General features: G+C 40.5%; 1 protein-coding gene across 4 annotated transcripts in view; it reads right to left on the reverse strand.

Moving 5' to 3' along the window:
• SMOC1 (SPARC related modular calcium binding 1) overlaps nt 1–23,414 on the reverse strand; it is a 126,612-nt gene that overhangs the window by 83,964 nt on the left and 19,234 nt on the right. For all 4 annotated transcript variants that reach the window (XM_056493698.1, XM_056493697.1, XM_056493696.1 and 1 more), the window contains exon 2: nt 1,467–1,638. In XM_056493698.1, the coding sequence (XP_056349673.1) occupies nt 1,467–1,638 (172 nt within the window). The remainder of the gene's footprint in view (nt 1–1,466; nt 1,639–23,414) is intronic.

A 23,414-nucleotide genomic window follows, 5' to 3' on the forward strand; every position in this document is an offset into this window, starting at 1 on the left:
GTAAGAGGAAAAAGGAAAGGAGAATGCAAGTCAGCTTCAACTAAACATTTTGGTTGCACCAGAGAGAACAGAAAGAAAATGTACTTTACCTGTGCCCAAGACAAAAAAAAAAGTCTCAGTTACTTCTTCAGGACTCTGGAATCACAACAAGCAGTAGGCCATGTAGGTTGGGAAGCAAATTTTGTCCACTTCATAAACAGACAGTTTAGTATACAGAAATGTAGTAGTACTGCATTTCAGATCTCATGTTTTAAACAACTGAACAGTGCCAGTTTATATGCCAATATCAGCTATGGAGCTGCTTACCTAAGACACTCTGCTCAAGGGATGAAAGTAAAAACTTTCAAAAGTCAGGAAAAGGACTCTCACCATGCTGCTTCTTATTGTGATACTCAAAAATGCATCACTTGCATGAACAATCCAAGTGCTTCTCAAGCTCTGTGAAGAAAGGTTCTGGGTTTCCAATATTTAGAAAGAAGCCTGATTCAAAGGCCCCAGTCTGTGCTATGGCAGAAGATGCCATAAACCAACCCAGAAGTGGTAAAAAACAAACTAAAAAAAAAAAAATAAGTTTTTTCCAATTAAAAACTGTTTAAAAGAGAGCAATATTTGAAGTTAGGCTCATAATTCACTTAAACTATAGTCTGCCAATACTGAAAAGGGATTTCCATTTTATATCAAGTAATTCTAACAAAGATATGTTTTTAAAATAGCAAAAAAGCCTTTATAAACAAATGCCAAGGTTAAATGAATGATTTTTATTATGTCACATGGATTTTAATGAGTTTCTCCTGTCACTTTAATCCACTGCCAGAAACACCTGTGCCATCTGCCCTCTGAGCCAATTGTGCTCTGAGAAAATGGACTCCACTTTATTTTTCACTCCATGGCAAATGCAAACCATTTGTGTGACAAGACATCAACAATCCTTTAAAAAGTTTCAACTTCATCTTTAGACTATGTCAAACAGCTGAATTGAGGGACAGTATTTGCACTTCTAAGTAGATGAATGACAGCAAACAAAAGAAAAAAAAAAGCCACGTAAAGCCTTGCAAGCACTATTTTAATTAGCTCAGCACAGAAAGGTTGTGTATGACTGAAAAAGTACTAGACATCAAATGTGCATCATATTCTTCCCCACTCCAAATTGCTGTCAGTCAAAGGAGTCCTGATTCCTCATCAGCACAGGTAGCAAGGAAGAAGTCTAATTTCAGGATTTGGTTTTGTACTTCCATGGGGCCAGTTGTTTCTGTCTGCAGACATATATTTCAGCGATGTCTGTGCTCCTTTGCCTTCTTTCATCGATAATTCAGCCAGCTCATACTCTGCTGCCTAAACCGGCACTCAGACACTCGTGCTTGCAGGAATGCACAACCCCAAACCAGACCACTGTCAGAGCACAGTACCAAACCCACGGGTGCACAAACCCAGTTTACTAGGAGGCAGCCCCCACTGGTCCCTCCTACCTTTGCAGCGGCCGCGGTGCGTGACGCTCAGGCTGGGCTCGCGGCACTTGGCTCTCTGGTAGTCGCACATGGACTCGTACGTCCTGCCGTCGGAGGCACACAGCGGCTTGGACTGCGACCTGGAGCAGTGCAGGTTACACTGCGGGTCTCTGTCACGGTCGCTTATTAAAAACTGAAGGAAGTGAAAAAAGGAGGGAGAAAAAAAAAAACAAACAGTGGTTTTGTTTGGTTTCCCAAAACTGAGCGTGGTGTATATTTTTCTTTATGACAATATCAATATGACTATAATGCATTTTAAGCTGCCCAAAAAAGTTGACTTTGCCTGAAGGGAACTTTAAATGAAACACGTACATCTTTTAAAAAAAATTAACGGTCTTTGCCATTCCATTCTCTTTAATAAAATGGAAACATTACTCACTCTGCCTCACCTCTAAAAAAGTAAGATGTGCAAAGCCAAACACAACCAACACGGGAAGGGCAATACTGAGTCACAACAGCCTAGCTTGCCCAGTGCTGGGCCACAAACTGTATCTGGTACTAGACAATTTTAGTCAGAGACACAAAAAGTTCATCATCAAAGACAGAGGAATACAAATAAAATATCAAGATTGGTCTTAGTAGTTTAACCACACATGTGACCAGTTTTATTTTAGCAGTGATGTTTTTGAAAGCATTGTTAATATCATCTGTAAATACCACTTGTAAGAGCATACCTGCACACTCCCAAAGTCACCTTTTGTTCCTTCCTGATGACACCCAGCACAGCTGGCACTTGCACTCCATGCAGCCCACAATCTCATTACACACTATGTGAAAGCCTATTTCCTTTCAGAAGTTTGAATTTATATCATCTTTCTGCATACCTCTTCCTCCCAAGCATTCCATTGTGATGCAATCCATTTTGTACAAATGTGTCATTCCTTGTCAGTCCTCTGCAGTTTGAATCATCTCAACCTTCCAATTTCCCAACCAGACCACTTCTCTTCATATCGTGATCACTGTTTTCCTTGGCGTTCTGCCTTATTTTTGATGATGGGGAAACCCACAGTACATGAGTCCCCATCTTCTGTCTGCTTGTTCCCTGCAAATCCCAACATCTGGAAGTAGTTTGCTGCTGTACCCTCAACTCAACTCTGAGAGGTCTGTAGGGACACCCAGGTCTCCTTCCCAAGTTCATGGTCTTTTCCTGAGGATCCAAACTGATTGTCATCTTTCCATAACCATTTGCAGAAATTTTTGGCAAGTCATGACAGTAGCATCCTTTTTCTCTTCCCATATTACTCCATTTAGTGGTTCTTCAGACCTTTAATTACTACACAAACCCAATCACCTGCTCACAGGAAGATTTTAGAGGACTCTTCAAACAAGTTCCATGAGGATTAAGCAAAGAAAAGACAAGTTAAACCTGCCTTGCACTTCCCCATCCCTCCCTCCCATTTGTACAGCCTCCTGCAAGCCTGGGGGTACCAAAGCTGTTCTCTAACACACTGATATCCCAGCTCACTGTCAAAGCAGCTCTGAGCTCAGCAGTTCAGAGCTGGCTGGCAAATGGGCACTGACTGACACCCTGCCTGTATGCACAAAGGCACAGCTCTCCAAGTGTGTTGATAGCTGGATGCCTTACAGGGAAGTGTGAGTCACTGCCATAATCACCTTGGTGTTACAGTTTCCTACAAAGCTGTCTACTCTATGCTTTGAGGTTAAAGCTGTTGAAAAAACATTGCCTGAAGCCTAGTTTGGGTTGGTTTTTAACCACTCCAAGAACAAGCATCTCTGAAATTTGGTTGGTGGTGGGTTTTTTCATTACAAAAAAAAAAAAAAAAAATTCGCCCCAGTTAAATGAAAAACAATTGAGAAGTTTCATATTTTCATACTGTACTGCTGGATCTTTTGAAGATTAATGCATTACTAAGCCCCCTATTTAAACATGACAGCTGAGGAAAGTAAGCAAGTTTTGCATTCATTTCACTTTTGGTCACAGACTTGACATATTTGTTACAGCACAGTGCTTTTGAAATGTTTTTGTTCCTTTTCTGCAACACATTCTATAACCTGGCAACACCTGCTCCAAATGGGAAATTGGAACATTTAAACCTGAAGGCAATTTTAAATTGTTTATAGAGACCTGGACTAGACTATAAAAACACTGTAAAGCTGGACCAGACTTTTTTCTTTTCAGTGGTTGGACTATCTCAACTTGGAATTGCTCTGGCTACAGTAATGTCTTTCTGTCGCCCTCAAAGCGCAAAGATCGGTAGTGGCTGTAAACATACAGCAAAAAGCAACAGACTGAAGATGCTGAAGCCTCCTCCCAGGATGTGATGTCAGACACTGAAAGACTCACAACGCTTTTCAGGTTTCTGTATGCATAAACAGACTTTCAAAGCAGAGCTGCCTGATAGGATGTATGGTGCACATGCAGCAATTAAGTATTCAGTTCAACACCGGAGCCATTCTGATTTAGAAGGAACACACAGATCTCCCATTTATCACAACTGGAGATTTGAGCTACTAGCATGAAACTTTTTGCAAATTCCTCATCAGAAGTTGAGTTCCACAGGTATGAGTTATTCAGAGGTTCAACAAAAAATCTAGAATACTGGTTCTCAGCATCAAACCATATTACCAACTTATTGAAAGTCATCTTGTATCACGAAAACTCACTTGAGCCTTCTGCAGCCTGTACCAAAATATTTAGTATAGAGGGGGCTTAAACATCCAGAACACCCCTTCTTCATTCTAAACAATGGAAAGTTGTTTTCAGGGCTGACAAACAAGTTAAATCTAAGGCTGTGGAAGAGCTTTCCTCAGGTGCCTCCTTGCAGACAGAGAAACAACTCGACATTGATTAATTATGAGGGCCTGAGAAAACATGCAGAGCACCCCAATGCAGTCTGTGAAGTTCTTGCCTACCCAAATTAAGCCAAGAACCACGTTAATAGGGGAAAAAAAAAAATCAAAAGCCTTTTTAGCATTTGTAATTTGGATTACAGTAGGGCGCCCACACAGCATGTTAGGTGCTTTCCAGACACTGAAGATGCCACACCTGCCTCACCAAAAAAGTTTATGGTTTACGTAGTTGCACAAGATGGTGCTTGTTTCCTTCAGGTAGATTGTAACTGGGTAAGTCTGCATTGAATTCAAGCAGGATCCAGGATCACACCTGTCTGATCAGAGTTCTTCTCAGGCAAGCAAACTGCACTGCCAGAAAGGCCAGCAATATCTCCAGGAAATCCAAAGGGCTTCAAAAACTCCCCCTAAGAGTGGAGTACCTGCTCTGCTGTATCTCACAGCCCATATCTCTGCTCAGCAGCTCTGACAGCATGAAGGTATAAAATGGTGGCAGTTTGTCCCCTTTCTAGCAGGTAAGCATTCATGCTACAGAAATGATGGTCAATACAGATCACCCACAGACATTTACCATACTACGTGTACACCCCCTCCCACTCAGCACAAAAAGTCTTCCTTTAGCATTTTGCCCATCTAAGAGCATGACCTCGACTGCAAGCAACCTCAGCTGCATGAAGAAAAAGAATAGATGAATGCTAAAACATGTCTGCTGTGGGAGACCCCTTGGTTCTGTAATTTTAACAGCTAGGATCACAGTCCATATGTAGTCAGTTTGATTTTTATTTTATAATTGCTACTTTGAGCAAGCAGGCACTGTTTTCCCAAGGGCACAACCCTGCTCCAGAAGAGCCCTTTGGTCACTGCTGAGGTACTGCTGAGCTGGGCTCAGGGCTGTGAGCAACGTGCCCTAATGCCTGGTACCCACTCTGCCCAGACAGGAAATGGATTCTCTGGTCTTTCCAGGAGGAGAGCAACAAGGTAAATGTTCTGTCTTTAATGCCAAATGTCCCACAATGACCTTCAAAGCTAAAATCAAAGCCTGATGTCCCAACAGGACAGGATGCACATAGAAACAGGTTTTGCAAATAACAGAATCACTACTCACAAAGCAGTGCTCAATGCTCTATACACAGACACACAATGCAAGCAAATCTGGACTCAGGTAAAAAGCAAACCTGCAAACATGTGCAGCACCAGCAGGTTTCCAAGCTTCATCTAGAAAGTAGAGGAAAATAATTATCTTAGCTCTGAAATTTCTCAAAGCTTCTTCTTGATTTCTGTGTTCCCATTTGTTTCAGAACAGACTACATCCAAAGCAAATGGGATTGGAGACAGCTTATCAGTTCTTTATCTCCTCCCCTTTCCTTCATGAGAAGAAAGCTATTAAAAGTAGAACTAAAAGGAAAACAAACAAACCACCACAAACACCAAAAACAAACATCAAAGCAAGCAATCCCCCTTCCAAAACTAGAAGGAATAATCTATTATACAGGAAAAAGTTAATATTGACCAGATTGCAATTGTGATCTGTTGAATATAGACTCAATACTAAGATAAGTAACATTAGTATTAAGCAACAGTATTTGCATTTATTTACACTAAGGGAGCCTGCACAGGGCCTATTCCAGCCAGTTTGAGTCCCTACCCTAAAGAGTTTCCACTTCAATGCTCTCAGAGCATCTTTTTATGTCAAATGTTGTATCTGTATAAGGACACAAACCTCCTCCTTTAGCAAATACATTTACACAGGTGCTTGCAGAAACCACTTCCCAAACTGCTTTCTGCTTCTTCAGACTTGAAAAGAAAAAGGAAAGATAAGAGGTCAGAATGAAGTTAACTTTGCCAACAAAGCATATCTGTTCTTTTTCTCCACACCTCAACACCACTGCTGACAAACAACAAACACTGATTAAAGGGTTTTTAATGCCTGTGAAGGAAAGCAGACTCCCTGCAGCTGCACAGCAGCTGGGAACACTTGTGTTATTTAGCAGAAAAAGGTCTGACCCCACAAGTGAAAATGAGCTTGGTGGTCACTCATTCTATTCACCATCTGGGTACATTATAAGCACAAACAGAACAGCACAGCCTTTTGTGATGGAGGTAACGAGAAATGGCCAAGGCATTGTAGTACCACAGTAACATGCCTTAGCAAGGCTTCAGGGAAAAGAGGGAGCAAGGGACACAAATGACATGAACGTGAGAAAGTGGAAATCTATTGAGAAACAAATCTAGAGTTCACTACAGATCAAAACAGAGGTGCCTCTGCTATTTAACAGCTTCACTTCTGATTAGTACTGCAGAGTGCTGCAGCCTAACAAAACTGAGATAGACAAAACAGCACATGCAATACTTCACTCCTGTTTTGGCAGATTTCAAGTTTGAAGACCCTTAGAACACGTCTTGGGAAAGTGTGATTCATCTACTTATATTCATATGGCACAGATCACCCACTCATTAGTCAAAGTACTTAGACTGGCCTGACTTAAGCACAAATGAGCAAGTCCTTCCCAGAGAGAATTCCCCAGGAAAGCCATACCATTTTACACATTAAGAGAGACTATAAACTTCTCGACATTTTTGTTGCTGTTGGAAAGAATCACTTCACATTTTTATGCCTTGGTTTCAGGCTTCAAACTGGTGCAACCAGCCATTCTGGAGGCAGAACTGGAGCCAAGCTCCAGTTTTAATCACGCCTAGACTCTCAGCCCCATGGCAGGTTGCCTACAGGGCACAAGCACTCCAATTTCAACCATTGGTTTTGGACTTCAGCCAAGTCCAAGCCATGGAACCATAAGCCTAGCAGGTTTCACAGGGGTCAGAGATCCTGCTCTGAGCCAGAGACCAAAATGCCTCACTTCTAGGAACACAAAGAGGAAAATCTGAAAGTCTTCAATCTCTCTCAGGGTTTGCAGTCTTACACATGCAGAAAAATATTGACCAGCCAGAGCCACCAAACTCCCAACAGCTGTCCAGCCTCTGTTCTGAAAGCTCAGAATCTAGCAAGTGAAAAAAGGCTTTTGAAGCGAGCTTCCTGGGAAGGTTGTCTTGTGTTTTGGGGCAGGGGAAGGAAAAGATTGATTTATTTTAATATACTCTTTTTGGAAATGCTCACAAGTTTGTACTTTGCTGGCACCTGGATAACTTTTTTAAGACAAAGGTTCTCAAAGTCCTGAATCTTAAGAAGTTCCAGTCCTTGGGTGGGGTTTTTTAGCATTCTACAATTTTATACCAAGACATACAACTTTCCCAATGAATTTCAGAAGGGCACTTCTCCCAGGCAGAAGGTACTTACAAGAAAGATATTGTAATAGTTTTATTTCTTGAGTCACCCCTCCTGCAAAGTGAAGAGTGTAGCCTAAGTTAAAGCACCACGTATGTTTCAACCCCAAGCCTCCAGCTGTGCAAATAAGAATGGGTTCAAAGCACAGAGCCTATGCTTGAGGATGGTAAAGGCTGAGCAAATGTATGGGATCACACTGCAAAGCCAGCAAACTCTAGAGTTATTTGCATGAGTTGAATTCAAGACAGTTTTTTGCTCTTACAGGCTAGAAATCTCATTTTTCCTTCCCTCAAACCATCCTCCCTCAATCCTTGCTTTGTGTAAGCCACTAGAATGAAGGGCAGCACTTAAGTATTATGCTTCATCTGTTAGATGACTTTTAGCTAGGAAATAATACTTTTGTTTTCTTTGCCAACTGATCCCTAAACATGATGCAGCATCTGCCTTCTGTTTTTAAAAGAGGAGGTACTGGATCCAGAGAAGCTGCCTAATGGAATATTTGAATACCTCACCAAAGGTTTGGGAGAAAAGCTCACCAAGGGTTTGGGAGAAACCCTTAGAATTGCACTTTATCTCAGAGCAGCTCTCTGGGTTTTTCTTGTGATTTTGTTGTTCATAGAAAAAAAAAGTCATTGCAGTCAGAGAGTGAACTTTGAAAATTTTCTCTTTTTGCTTTTGACATTCAAGTTTATGAAAGTGCTTAACTACATTTACTTGTGAGAAAGAAAATGCCAGAGACACCAGGGACAAGAAATCCATTTCATATTTTAAAATAATCCCTTCTCCCACACAATTTTTATATCCACATGCCTGTATCACCTTCATAAAATCCAACTTCAGTTTTGTAAGTCACAAGTTTAAGCATCTCATAAGTTCAGTATACCAATCATCTGAACAGAGGAGGAAACCAAAACTTAAACACAAAACAGAAACTTCATCTTAAGTCTCACATTACTAACACACAACTTCTAAATCTTTCTAGTAAGTCTGACAGTATTAAGGCAGAGGCTGATTTAATTTATTTGAAGTAATTACTTCAGTTTCTGTCAAAACTCTCCGACTCAGAGTATTTCTGCAGCCAAGGTAACATATAAGCCTAGAACAAATTTAAGATTAAATTTAATTTGTCAAACACATTGACAAGAAAAGGTATGTTTAACTTGGACCATTTCTCCTCTTTACCTTTGCTACTATGTATGTTGAACCAGATAGAAAATCCAAATGTTTGAACAGTCAGGCAATGAGCTTCTTGTCCCAAAACAATAACAGCAAAACTTCCATTAATATAAAATTGTGGAATCTTGTCTTCACTAAACTGTAATGTTTAATAATACAATCCAGTCTTTCAAGTATACTCAGCATAACTCAAAAAACAAACCCACATACCTTATCCCCTACTTTAGTCTGTCATAATGATAGTTGAAGCTGTTGATCTCCACTAGCAAATGCAGCAGGATTACAACTTCGTGCTGTCACTAGGTGAGCAGTCAGCTATTCCATTGTAATGGGATATGTTTTTCTCAAAAGAAGCTCTCAGAAAAGCAGGAGGGTTGAAGTAATACCAGGTGTATACTCAACAAAGCTCAGTAAACCAAGCAAGATTTCCATGAAGAGTGATCCCCATGCTTACCCAAACACTAGCATACTGAATGCTTCAAACCATTGCATAGACTCTTCCCTCCTGGCCCCAGTTCTCTCAAACCATAGAGACTGAAGTATGTACTTTCTTACCCTCCACTATGTAAACAACTAAAACTCACTTCCAGGATCTATGGAGTTCTGTGCACTGGCATGGGAAGTCTAGCCACTTACACTTTCCTGAGCCTATTCTTGTACTACTTTTAGCAGGATTGGCTATGCAGTCAGCCTAGAAATCCTTCTTCCCCATTTGCAAGAGCTTCTTCCCCATTTGCAATAGTCTCAATATAAGCTTTGACTGTGTCTTTGGTATGTTCTGTGGGGTTACCCATAAACTGCAAGCACATCTGAGAACTAAGTTTTGCTGAAACATTCTTAAATGAACAAGATGTTTGATGAAGTACAAATTATCTGCTGATTTTCCATCAGTAATCCTTACAGGTATAAGGGGCTTCCTTTTAAAATCAAAGCCCCTAAAATTTCTTCATCACCTGACATCAATTTATCCAGACCTCTATCTCTTAAGCACCTTCTCATGTTGTATTTCTCTCAACAACTCAGAGTACTTTGCCCTTGACTTGCACAGTGTTATTGCTGAAGAGTGGGCACCTACTCTAAGTGGAGTCTCCAAGTTAGTTGATAAGCTTTCTAAATACCCCAAACTAGCAAGATAAAAATGACATCTCCTCCCATAACCCCTTCTTCCCAATCAGACAAAAGTTTCTAGCCATGCCAGAGACTGCTCACTACAAAAAGCAGATATCAAGTCTTACCAAAGATGCTTTGTAACCTCCTGAACACTGTCTCCTACGTAAGTACCATTCCCTTTGGCATGCACACAAGGCACATGATGCAAGTACTCACAGCAAGACAGATACAGCTGAGTTTGCCTCAAGCCAGATATCCTTTTCCCACTTTCTAGTCTACACCACAACCATTGTCGCCCTTCAGTCACAGCCATATGTATTAGATAATATTACTGTAGACAAAGCAGGTGTATGAAGACCACCACCACCTCTGGAACTGCTCTATTCTGCTAGAAGATAATCTTGTAAGGAGACATGATGATTGAACACAGTTTACACAGTTTGGCAGCCACATCTTCATGGTTGAGCTCCAATGAAAATAAAATTATACAAAGGCACTTCTTCCATCACAAATTATTTGTCTTTGTAGAACTTTCAGGATGGAGAATGCCACCCATTGAAACTCGATAGTTCTACAAACTTTGGTCCTTAAATCAATTCCTCAAAAATGCTGAAAGAGGAATTCAAATTGAAGCTGGCATCCAGCCTTCATTATGTTTAGTGTAACTGCTGCCAACAGCAGAACCAAGAATTAGATATTAGAAATAACTGATCTCATTAGTTCAAAACCTATCAAGAGCTGGCTGCCCATCAGGAGACACATACTAAATGAATGCCAAGTCTGAAATTCCATTGCACAGAAGGGATATTAAAAAAAGAGGAACACTCAAGGGTTCACTTTCCTGAACTCTACTCTTATCCCTTTATGATCCAAAGACAGTGCTTAACTGAAGGTGGTTGTATCAGGAGCTTCTCCCCATTTCATGCAGCTCCACGTGTACTACCATCAGCACTCCAGTGCCAAAGCTTCTGAAGCACTCTCTGGGGACAGAACTGACTTGACTCCTTCTACAGGCCTACCTTGCCATCTCCAGAGAGAAGTTCAGAGTGGGGTTCTGGCCTAGTCAGCTATACAGAGTAATAGCCTTCACAGCCCATAGGCTTCAAAGATATACAGAGTAAGAAAGGAAGTTGCCCCTATTACTCTATTACTCCTCTGAAGTGTCAGAGAGAGCAAAACTGAAGAAAAGACTGGAATTTCACCTTTTTCATACACATCATGTACTCTTATTAAATACAGTGTATTTACAGAGCTTGTGAAAGCAGCAGCAGCTCTCTTACATTTATTACTAACATTATTATTCCAATACTGTTAAAAATAAAGTTTTTCTACAATCACAGAGGATGTGTTATCCCTGGACTTCAAGTATATAGATTAAGAGGCAAAGACATATTCTCCATACCAGAAGAGAAGTGTTCAGTTAATAGCTAAATTAACTATTCAGTTAATTGCCATTAAGTACTGCTCACTCCCCCTACAAATCACTGCAGTGGTGATGTGCACCTACCAACACATGCAGTTATTTGACATTAAGATCATATGCATCTGATCTACAGAAGAGTTGTATCAGAGACTCAGCTTTTTACAAGTCAGATGATAACTTTCAAAAACATCATTGAGAAATCTTAACTCTTGCTTCAGCAGGCCAGCAGAGAGTCTTCTGAATAGCCCTTCAGTAGGATGCTGTTGACATCATAAGGACCTCAGGCTTGGCTTAATACTCACTGCTTCAAGTGCCAAACCCACCTTGGTGTATTCCACAGTGACCCAGACAGACACATTAAATGCAAGGCAAGTTTTAAATTCAGAGTGAAATAACCCAACCGTGTTAACAAAAAAGTACCACGCAGGAGGGAAAGAATTAGGAAAGGAAATACAAAACAGAAACGAAACTCCTGTCAAAAGTCAGAAGAAAATAAACTTTTCCTCCTAACTCCCCAAGGGAAAGATTCATTGTTTCATTACTTCATTCTGTAGTTCTGCTTGTATTGTATTTTACAGTGTTTAAAATTATTCTCATCTTTCAACTTACATTTAAACTAAATGCCTCCCTCAGTTTTGTAGGCATAACCATCCAGAGTTTAGCCCTGTGAACAAAGTGCTGGACAATGCTTTCTTGGACTGTCAGGCAGTTACAGCCTTTGGGGACAGCACAGGCAGTAGCTGAGATGATTTCCCCACTACCAGAGTCTTTCTGGATCACAAACTGAAGAAGCTGCTGTGCACAAAAGATCCAAGATAGGAACTTCCATTCTGCTGGTATGAAACTAATTCTCTGCTCTCTACTCCCGCCTCCAAAAAAAACAGTTAATATGACAGTCTAAATATATTATAAAAACCTTTCCATAAAAGACAAGATGCATGAACTGGTTGCTTCAGGAGCTGGAAGTGCTACAGAGAAACACTTCTAAGATAAAATGCTTGTGTGAGGCAAGAAGGAAGGACCCTTGTTAGTGGCACCATGGTTAGTTCTAATGCCATCACCTGTCAGTGACAGGCAACATTCAGAAGCATAAACATACTTTCCAATTTCTGCAGACACAATTTGTTTACAGTAATTACTTGTGCCTTTCTTAAAAACTGTAGCAGTAACCTAGGTCCTAACTGCTGAACTTTGAGAGGAAAGAAAAACAGGTCAAGAATCTCTACAGCACTACCATTCACTCAAGAGCCAAACCAGGCAACACCACTTCAAACTAGTAAGTTGTTAGTGTGCAAGGTTTTCCAGACTGTTCAAGTACAGTTCACATGCCTTGCAATAGCTTGGGAGTAAGATGTTGCATTCTATCACTGCTGCTGAACTACCCAGCAATATTACTACACACTGGCATAAAAAACCTGCTTGTACATGAAAATCTGTTTACCCAGGTCAGGCATATTTTCCATACTGAAGTGACAGATGTGGTTGGTATGATGCTCCCAGCAGAACCTCTCCTGCTGAGCTCTACAAGGAATCATAGAACAGAATCATTTAGTTTGGAAAAGACCTCTATAATCAAGTCCAACCATTAACCCAGCACTGCCAAGTTCTCCACTAAACCATGTCCCTAAACACTGTATCTACACATCTTTTAAATGCCTCCAGGGATGGTAACTCAACCACTTCCCCAGGCTGCCTGTTCCAATACTTGGCAACAATTTCAGTGAAAATATTTTTCCTAATATCCAATCTAAGCCTCTCCTGGTGTAACTTTAGGCCATTTCCTTTGGTGCTGTCACCTGCTACCTGAAAGAAGAGACCAACCACCACCTGGCTACAACCTCCTTTCAGGGAGCTGTAGAGAGCAATAAGGTAATCCTGAGCCTCCTTTTCTCCAGGCTAAACAACCCCAGTTCCCTCAGCTGCTCCTCAGACTTGTGCTCAAGAACCTTCCCCAGCTTCATTGCCATTCTCTGGACACACTTCAGCCCTTCAGTGTCTTTCTTGTAGCAAGGGAAAACATCTCTAACCTGTCAGATTGCTGCTATGAAGTCTGCAGTTTTATTATGTAGAATGGGAAGCAAGGACAGTGGTGTCTTCAAAAGAAGAAATATTTACAGGTATCTTGATGCTGTTGATATGAGTTTCCCCAGCAAGACAGAAAATCTCTTTTCCACCAAAGCACTTCCCTTTCTGCCCCCAGTGTTATACATACATTTAACCCCCACATCCAAGAAGAAAGGTATTAGTGATCTTCATACAGGCTGCTCACTCTCAGGTTGACAGCCTTTTCACAACATTTTGTACTATGGAACTGTTTATTTTAGTGTGTTTACTTTCAAGCTGCAGAAAGGGCTATTATAGCTACACTGAACTATTTTTCATACTTTTGGTGAGGAGCTGCAGAATACTCATCCTGCTTCCTCACTGCTAAAAGCAGACATGCTTTCATTATTTTCTGGGGAAATGAGTTTTGACTATTTCCAGTTCTACAGTATTTCACTTTAAACACAAGTAAAGTTAACTTTTATTGTCACGAAGCCCCTTGCAGTTAAAAGCTATCCAAGCCAGTTGGCTTGGATATCTCTGGTTATCATAGGTATCTTTTTTGGTATTTTCATACATGAGTTGTTCTGTTGAGGACTAACAGCATTCCATACAAGTAGCCATTTCTAATCCAAATCCACACAGCACTCACCAGGTTAACTTTCCTCTAGTTGCACTTCACTGGGGTTGTGCCAACTTTGTGCATCTCTCCAGTGGAAGCTAAAAAAATTTATAATATACATATCAGTCTATTTTTGCTGTCTGCCTCCCTGAAGGGAGCAGGATATCAGTCTTAATATAAGCAAATATGAGACCTTTGCACAATAAATCTTTGACACAGATAATTGGCAAGATTATTGCAGTCTCTCATCTTCCTTTTCAGGGCATGTTATTGAAAAAGCTATGGGAAAACATCTGCGGTTTTATCTGGATTCCTCAGATTTTCTGGATCTCTTTCCGTCTGGTCTAAGACCTGGCCTCAGTACAAACACATACTCAGGCTTACTGGTCAGGCTTCTCACAGTGGACAAACACCAAACTGACATTCTTAGCCAACAAACTAAAAGCAGGCTCTTATACCAGCTTCCACGTACAGCTTTTTGAGTAGTACTCACATCATCACCACATCTAGAAGAGTACAATGAGCTTCTGTAAAGGGTTAAGCAGTTTTATTTCTTTCTTCCTGCATTCTATAGCTTAAGAGGTTACTGGGCCAGTTTCATCTGGAAAAATTTGCTTTTCTGACCCGAATAAATGAGGTTCCTCTTCTTATTAGAGGATACTGCCCACCTTCCCAGCAGCCTGGACTGTGGCCAGTAAGATGATCCCAGGAAGAAGTGACACAGCAGAAGAGTCAGAAGAAGCAGGACTTGCTTGATCACAGAACAGCACAACTGAAAGGTAGGCTGCTTACTGCTCATGCAATACTACAGTGCTTGAGGGGATAGCAGACAAGCATTGGCAGGGAACAAGGGAGGTGAAGCAGTAGCAATCACTGCTCCCCATTCACCTGCAGCCACCCATGCAAGAATTACACCATGCATTTTTCCTCATCCAAACAAGACAACAACAAATTACACACCCGCACTCTGCTCAAATGTAAACCCCAGGAGAGCTCTAGTTACTAGAGCTATAAAGTGCTGCATGCCCCAGTTGAGGTTTATTTAAAAATTGCTAGATAGATGGCAATAAGGCCTAGATTGTGGTGATTGACATGCACTGCCCAAAAAGCAGCTCAGAACTGTATAAATATTAGCAAGACTGTTCTCAGCAGACTTCTGGCTGAGGAGGAGCCTGCTCTGGTGCAAAGGGCCTCTCTCTTCTCCTCTCCCCTGAGTTTGGGAACCTCTTCAAGCTGAAGAGTTATCCCAGGCACTAGCTGTCTTAGCAAACATTGCTAAATCCTAGTTTCATCTGAAAAAAATCTTGACATGTGGAATCAGATATCATTCCACTATTTACAAACTTTTTGGTCTATACTAGGAGGCAAGAGATAATTGAAGGAATAATTGACTTTAAGAAATTTAAGGAAATCCAGCTGTACAAATAGGAAGGGAAGAGTTAAGAAAAAATGATTTTATGTTGTTTGATAGGACTCCTGGTCAGTTTAGGTCAACTGTGACCCAAGAAAAAAAAAAATCTGGTTTTAAGAACTTGGAGTGAGTTTCATTAAAATTGGTTTAATGGGTGCATGAGAAATGGCTGTGTGTCACCTTGCTGTAAGGTTTCCTGGACTTTAAAGATGCAGGCACCAGTAAAGATTCCAGACTGAATCAAGTTGCTTATCCTTATCAATTCTGATTTTTGGCATGACTGTTCACTCCACACATTTCTCCACTCAAGTCTTCTTCTAACTTGACACTTCTCTTTCCTCACTCTTACTTGCTCACACTTTGTCTTTGCTCCTTTTAAATTCCAAATCTTTCAAGATTCAGACAGGTCTTACACATTCCATCTGCTATCTTTCAGTGCCTAATTGGAAAACACTGAAACCTTTGAGGAAACTACTAAAATCAAGAAGAGCCATCGCTGATCCTCCCAGCTCTCACACAGAAAGACCACTCTGTACCTTACTCTGGAAATACATTTTCCCCCTAGCAATTACATTAACATCTTACATAGACAAATATTGTTACCAGCTCCTGCACCAAGCATCTTCTCCCCAGGTTTATTTGCATGCCAGGCTGCCAATTGCCTTCTATCCTTCATCACTGTTCTAGGTCCTCCACGTTCATTTGAACTTCTCCAGCTTCCTAGGCTTTTTTCTCCTCCCAGTTAGTTACAAACCCAAACAATTTCACTAGCCAGCTTCTCAATTAGAATTCAAGTAGAAGGAGGAAATTATTAACCAGTCCCTCAAACACACTAATTATATTCAATAATCCAGCTCTATCACTGGATCCTATTTTGATCCCCAACCCAGCTCAAGTACCCCCATATTCCTTTGTTTTCCAGGACTCCAGACTACAGAGAAATAAGTCAGTTCAATGTTGGTGTGTTTTTGATCAATCAAGCCAAATGACAAATTTTACATCTTGAAATCTGATATTTTATTCCTATTAGTTTTCAGTGAGAGAGACAGGTAAGCGTAGCCTAGTTTCCAATTACTAACAAGCCCTTGGATGACAGAGTTGTTGGCCACAGGGCAGTGAATCAGTAGCTTAGTTTCTTGCAAAGATTTTTAGAAGCACCCCACTACAGTTACATCTGGATATCAAGACAGTGTCAAGAAAACATTAGAATTACCCAAAATAAAAGCAGAATTGAAAAGAACATGAACAAAAAAAAAAGTGAACTTGAATTATTCTTAAGAAAACACAAATAATCAGAAAACAATATTAAGCTATCCTACAGAGAATCCACTCTCTGGACTCAGCTAGCTTCATCCTGTGTCACCAGAGCCTGCTAAGAGCACAAATATATTAGGGATCACACAGGACTAGGATTTATTGCAATTTCCAAGTCTGTCTGTGAGGCTTGGCCAAGGAGCTTCCTTCTTCCCTCTCCCTCCCTCACTGGAATTCCCTCATTAGTAAGCAGAGCCCAACACAAACTTCTTAGAAAGATGTTTGCAATAAAATTTAGTCATCATTAACCCCTAGGTAAAAGGGAGGGAACACTTTAGGACGTAAAACCAGAGCCAGATTTTGAACACCTGTGAGCAAGGTTTAAGGGAGGAAAGTCTGAAGTTTGCACGCAAAGAGGTTGACAGTAGCTTTTGGCTACAATACAGATTTATATCCCGTGCTTTTTTCACCATTCTCCATGCTCATACCCAGAAATAGATTCCATTACAGAGTGCAAGGACTGCATCAGAGAGGTATATCTTCATCTGAGAATTTTTCTTAAAATGGAACCACTTGAAGTTTTCCAAATTAGATACACCTCGGGTTTGCACTCAACAAATAGACTAGTTCCATGAGTCAACTTCCATGAGAAAGCCTGAAGCAGGACATATATATATATATATATATAGATAGATAGATAGATAGATAGATAGATAGATAGATAGATAGATATATATATATCCTTGAGCATAGAAAGAAGCTTTTACAGAAGTGCCAGAATATAAGTATGAATCCTTAAAAGCCTGTTACTAAATGAATTGCTAAGGAGAACAAAGCAAAGCTGGAGTGCCTGGTTGCCCCAAAACACAGGTCACCTTGTGATGATAACACCTGCACCAAACAATTTTCTTCAAGTCAGTTCTCTGAATTGGCATGCTCTGAAGGTGTGTAATGCTTCAGGTGACTAAGTACTAATAAAAAGAGGCTTAGCTTGAACTGGGAAGAGATCAAACCAAATAATGAAAACAACATCCTCACAGAAACTCAGTATAATGTGAACTTAGAGATGAGATTTTTGTTAGAAGATGATTACTGTTGCTTTCCCAGGAAAGTTCAAGGACCTGACAATTCTGTGAAATGGCAGCAGCTCTTATTTTAATATTTCTGTACAGAAAAGTGCTCTTGTCCAGTATTTATGTCAACTCAAGGAGGCAGAAATAATGTACTTTCACCAAAACAGCACTCTGCAAGGAAAAAGAGCCAGAAGTCCCATTTCTAGCTCAAAACTAGAAGTTTGCTGTTATAGGATGACACATAAATCACCTGGCCTTTGCAAAATTTTACAATTAGCATAATTTGGGTATCAATTAACTGAAATTATTAGTCAAATTTATTAGGCACATAGTAAGTACATAGGAAAGACAACCCCATCCTATTCTTTCCTCATCTTTTTTCTACAACCGTAAGTCATCTTTAGCAGCAGAGGCAGCCCATGACAAACATTATTTTCAGACAAAATTCTTCCCACTCGTATTAGATAGCTCATGCAGAAGGAGATTGTTACTGGTTTGGAGTAGCACTATTCCTCATAGCAGCGCCATGTGATACATTCATAACTAGATACTGGAACTGCTCATCTTCTCAGTAGTCAGCCAGGATTCCTCAAAACATGGAGTCAACATCCATAGCAATGGCTACCCAAATGGACTTGAGCCATAATGGATTCATGCAGGCAATCTATAACTGGGGACCTGCCTGGAAGGCTCACTCTAGCTAGCTTGTTGACTTAAGACTTGTGGCCTTGTCCCTGAGCATCTCGCTACTTAAAATCATTTCCCCAGTGTAACAGTATTTTCTGATCAGGTTTACCCCTTTCAGGCTTACACCAATCATTCTTCTCCCCATGAGACCAAAAATCAGATATTCTTGCACCTCTTTGATCAACACCAGCCCATCAAAGCAGCAATCCTGAACACACTGCTTTTTACACTGACAGTCTAGTTTCACTAACTGGATTACAAGATGCTAGAGCCACAGTAAACTGTCCCCCACAAATATATAACACACTTCCACTGCAGAAATATCACTTAAGGTCTGTTTTGAGGTACCTAATAAGCACTTGACAAGCTCCTCCAATAACTTTCTTCACAGATGTTCTGGCTACTCAGCTACATATTTCTATTACCTTTACACAATGTCCATGTATGCAAAGGATATTTCTCCAAATGCAGAAGTTACTTTCATTTTTGTAGAGTCAGATATCAAAGAATTAAACTAGTAGTCAGAAAACAGTAGGTAGTTGAATGGGGCAATCCCCCAAGCTTTTTGTCACTATGTGCTTTTTTAATTAAGGAATCAGCTCGAGGTTTTTTCAACAGCTTTTTTGTGAGAGAACTTATTTTTACAGTCATCATGAGCAGAACCATTCACTAACCTCTAGAATTCCTCCCACAACCTAAACTGTCTGCACTGGGTTCAGGTGCTAGAAGAATATGTGTCCTAACCACATCGAATTGGGATTCTCAAGTCCACTGACCTCTTCAGCTTGCTAAGCTTAAATTCTCTTTCCCAAGAAGAGTGGAGAAATATTGCCTGAGAAAGGCAATTTATTTATTCTTAAAGAAATTAAACTGTTAATAAATCAGAAACAGTAGAGAAATCCTGTAATTTTTTACTGTCTTAAAAATTTTATTACATGGTGATAATATGTGGCACAACTTGGTACCCAGGCCTACAAGAATAAGGAGCTTCAACTTTGCTTTAAGGAAAAAGTATCACACCTGCAAAGAGAAATTGCAGCAAAAACAAACTGAGTATCAGGAAAGGCAGAGATTTAAAGGATAGCAGGCAAAATGGCAAAGGAAAGGGTCAAACCAAAGCCCAGTAAGAGAGTCACAGAATTCAACTATGAAGATCTTCACGAAGACTGTATGAAGTTTTGCAAACAATGCCCACTGCAAAGGATTTTTTAACAACCCATCTCTAGCCAACCCAAATATGGTTTATCAGCAGTGATCTCTATCTGCTTGAGCCTCAGTAAAAGGCCTTGTCCACAATCTTAAGATTTAGCCTCTTGCATTTTACAATAAGGAGGAAACAAGGCCAAAAATAAGCCTTTCTCCTTCTGAGATGTTTTAGAAACAGTGAGGACAGCACATCTAGTGCCAAGGCAGCTCATAGATAGTATCTCTCTTCTAGCTCTAAACTTCTTCCCCTCTGTAGGAATTCTTACAAAGCAAGCATGTCCTTCTGCAGCAAATCAATACATCCATTAGCATGAACTCTGTTTCAGACACTCTGTCTATAAATAGGTAGCCCAAAATAACTGAGGATTACAGAAAACAGTGAGAGACTACTGCCATCTCAGGCATAATAACTTGTCAGAACTCTTCAGCTGGTAGCCTACAAGCTGCATCATCCAGGCAAGATGGCCAAGTCATCTCCTGTCACTCAGCAAGCTTACTCCTGGCACTGGGGCTCTGTGGTGTGGAGGGGAAGGGCAACCTCTACAATATTAACCTGTCCCTTGACTAACCAGCACCTCTGAGTGAACGAGCATTGCTGCATACTCATGCAATGGAAATGGTGCTCCCAGTAACACCCTCCAGAAGAAACTGGGAGGGACAGACATCTGTGCTTCCACTCCAGGGCATTGCTATCTCAGAGCGAGCCAGTCTCAAGGCACCAGCCTGGGACTGCCTGTAGGCAAAGCTTTATGCACCAGCTATGCTCCCCTCCTCATTCTTGTCACTCTCAAGCCTGTCTTCCTTTCCCAATAGCCAGTGGCTTCAGTAGATACCAATCCTCCAGTTCTCTCAGACACCAGACTTCACCCCTGACATACATTTCCTGTCTGTGCAAAAATCTTCATTTTCTCTTTCAATTACAAAGGACTGTGCTTACTTACATCAGCATCTTTATCAAGTTCAGATTTATTAGAAAGCATGAGATGCTTTGGTGATTATGTGGAGAAGCAGTTTTTCCTAGAGAACATTCCCACTCCTAAATTTAAAGTGAGGACAAACCAGACATCCTAGAATATTTTATTCCAAGTTTTAGCAGATTGCAGGAATGAGACTGGCAGAGTTTCTCCTCTGCAGTTCCCAAGCCAACACAGACACAAAAACACCCTAAACGTTTTTTGCTTTTGTTTGAGCTTTCAGGCAGGAATTCTCTTAGGTGCTGTGCATCACTTGAACAAGAATAATTTGAGGTCCTGCTTAGGAACAGGAATGACTAGGATCCCATCAAATACAACGGGATACATACTTGGCTGCCTCTTATGAAATAAAGAAGACTTGTAAAAAAAACTAGTTTAAAACATCCCTCATTAACTGGAAATTGCATTAGACATTGCCAAACAGCTGTTTAATGGGGATATATTATACACATACTGTGCAGCTTCAGAGGTTTTGCACTTCTGAGACTTTTTATCTGTGGACTACAGCACATTTACTAGGAAAAGGGCTCTGACACATACTTGTAAGGCAGGCATTATCCCACTCAAGGTGTAAAGCTTTAGAGATGGTAACACTCAAATTCACAAAACAAGCTAGTAGAAAAGATAAAAGACAGCACAACCTACCACCATTTTTCAGGCATTTAAGTGAAGCAGTGCTATTGCTTTAACTTAAAGTATAGCCAACCCCCTTCAAGACAGAGTGTTAACCAAAAACCTATCACTGTTCTCTAATACACCTGCATGAGTATTGCACTGTGGACAAGACAGATTACCACTATGTAGTGACCTCAATTTTTTATCTGTCAAGGAAAGGTTAAGTACAAATACAAAGAAAGGAACCAAAGGTACCAAAGCTAGAGTCAGTCCAGTTGAGTGACTATGTGGCATGATTATTGTGCAATTACTTGACTTCTTTGGGCTTTTAAAGAGGTTATTTTTGTAATAATCTAAGCACAAGAACTGCATGAATCCAAGACTCAAATTCCACCTAAGAGTAACAGGCCAGTTTTTGTTATAAAACTAACTTAAGATTTTATTAGTAGCTTACCCAAAAATCATAAAATACTAACCCTCATTAGCAGAGAGGCAAGTTATTCCTTTACTAAGCTGCAATAGTCTCCTTGCCCTTCTGACAAAAGTTGGTACCTTCCCCATCACAGGAGACTGCTCAAAACTAGAAATTCAACACTATCCTGATGCTCCAATTTTGACAAAGAGAGCATCCATGTAGTCACATCCTCTGGCAAGTTGAAGATACTTGATATTCTTGCCTTCTCTTTCAAACTAAGGGTAAACAGGACATCAACACAACTACAGCAGAGTCAAGTGCCATTTAGGATCTCCAAGGAGTACCCTTTGAGGTTAGCACAACACAAGATGCAGGCACTGTTCTTTCCTATTACCTAACCAACCTGTGGGATAGAAAGCACTGGGAGAGGCAATGAAGGATGACTTTGGTTTTGCTTCCAGTGATGGCACTTCCTCTCAGCTCTATGTCTAGAAACACATGGTAACTCCTCTGCAAAAGAAAAAATAAACAGTTATCCACTTAACTAGTAACAGAAATAGTGTAAGGCACCCCAAAACGAGCAATGGGGAAGCACATTCGAAAAGGCAAAGATCTCTTTCAAATTCTCAATCTAAAAGGGGCAGACAAGAACAGAAGAAGTACCCAGTCTGATGTGGCATTTAATTCTCAAGATGGTTTACAACTTGCATAGGTTCTTCCTGAAACCTTTCAGGGCAATTCCTTTGGATTGTTCCCATTCTACAGATTTGTGGCACAATATACACAGGGTTGACAATCCAGCTTAGTACACTTATGCAGGAAGAGAAGTTCAAGTAGAAGTACTGTTGACATCATTCCCTTTCACAAGGAAATCCACTCAGCTGCTGACAAGCTCAGAGTTGAAATATCACATCAGGCATGTACCTTTCTGGTAGATCAGCTTGGCAGATAGGCTTTGGCAGATGCAACCAAGCCAACTGCTCAAAGAGGCTAAAGAAGGTGCATGCCTGCTTTAGGAACTGTTTTGCCTTCTCAGTACTGCTGTTCCCCATCCAGCACTGTCCACCAAGTACAGTATCAAACAGGGCTGGCTGGATAAATGCAGCCACACAACCTTAATCAAGTGCAGCATCCATTATAAAACCAGAAGCAGAACAGTTCCAATTCAACACTTAATTACTGGAGCAAAGATCTGCTGAAAAAGTGATTGAGAGCCTTAAAAGATTTTCTCACCTGCTAAATTCAGTTACTAGACTTGGGTAGAAGTTTCTATCTTCACCTATTTCTTATTTGGATAGGCCCACATTATAGAGACTGACACAGTAGTCAGCATCTACTTGAACTCCTCAGTCCTCCAGCCCTGTCCCTGTTAAGTTTAGATACTCTATAACTATGAAATTCAAAGCTGCAGTAGGCTTGATAGGAAAAAGAGACACCACACTGAGTTTGTTCAAAAACTTTATTCTCTTACTACTGAAGTAAACAAACCACTGAACAGAAAAAATAAGCATCAGGTATATATTTTGGCAATTATACATCCACTATATTGGTATAGGACAAGGTACCCTAAAAGTTCTTATCAAGCCTGTGATTTACTTCATTGAAGAGTAAAGATTCTAAAGATCCTAAGGCTAGTGAATTTAAATCCTTCAACTCTTTGTATAAAGCCTTAACACACTGGGGAAGCACCACTTCAAAAACACAATCTAAAGATAAAATATAAGTCGTACTGCATTTTAGGCTTAGGTTTTTAACCATGTTGAAGCTGTTTAGGAGTTGTCCAACTAAAAATCACCTGAGCAAGTTACC

This window comes from Oenanthe melanoleuca, chromosome 5 (genome assembly GCF_029582105.1).
Source record: "Oenanthe melanoleuca isolate GR-GAL-2019-014 chromosome 5, OMel1.0, whole genome shotgun sequence".
Lineage (NCBI taxonomy): Eukaryota > Metazoa > Chordata > Aves > Passeriformes > Muscicapidae > Oenanthe > Oenanthe melanoleuca.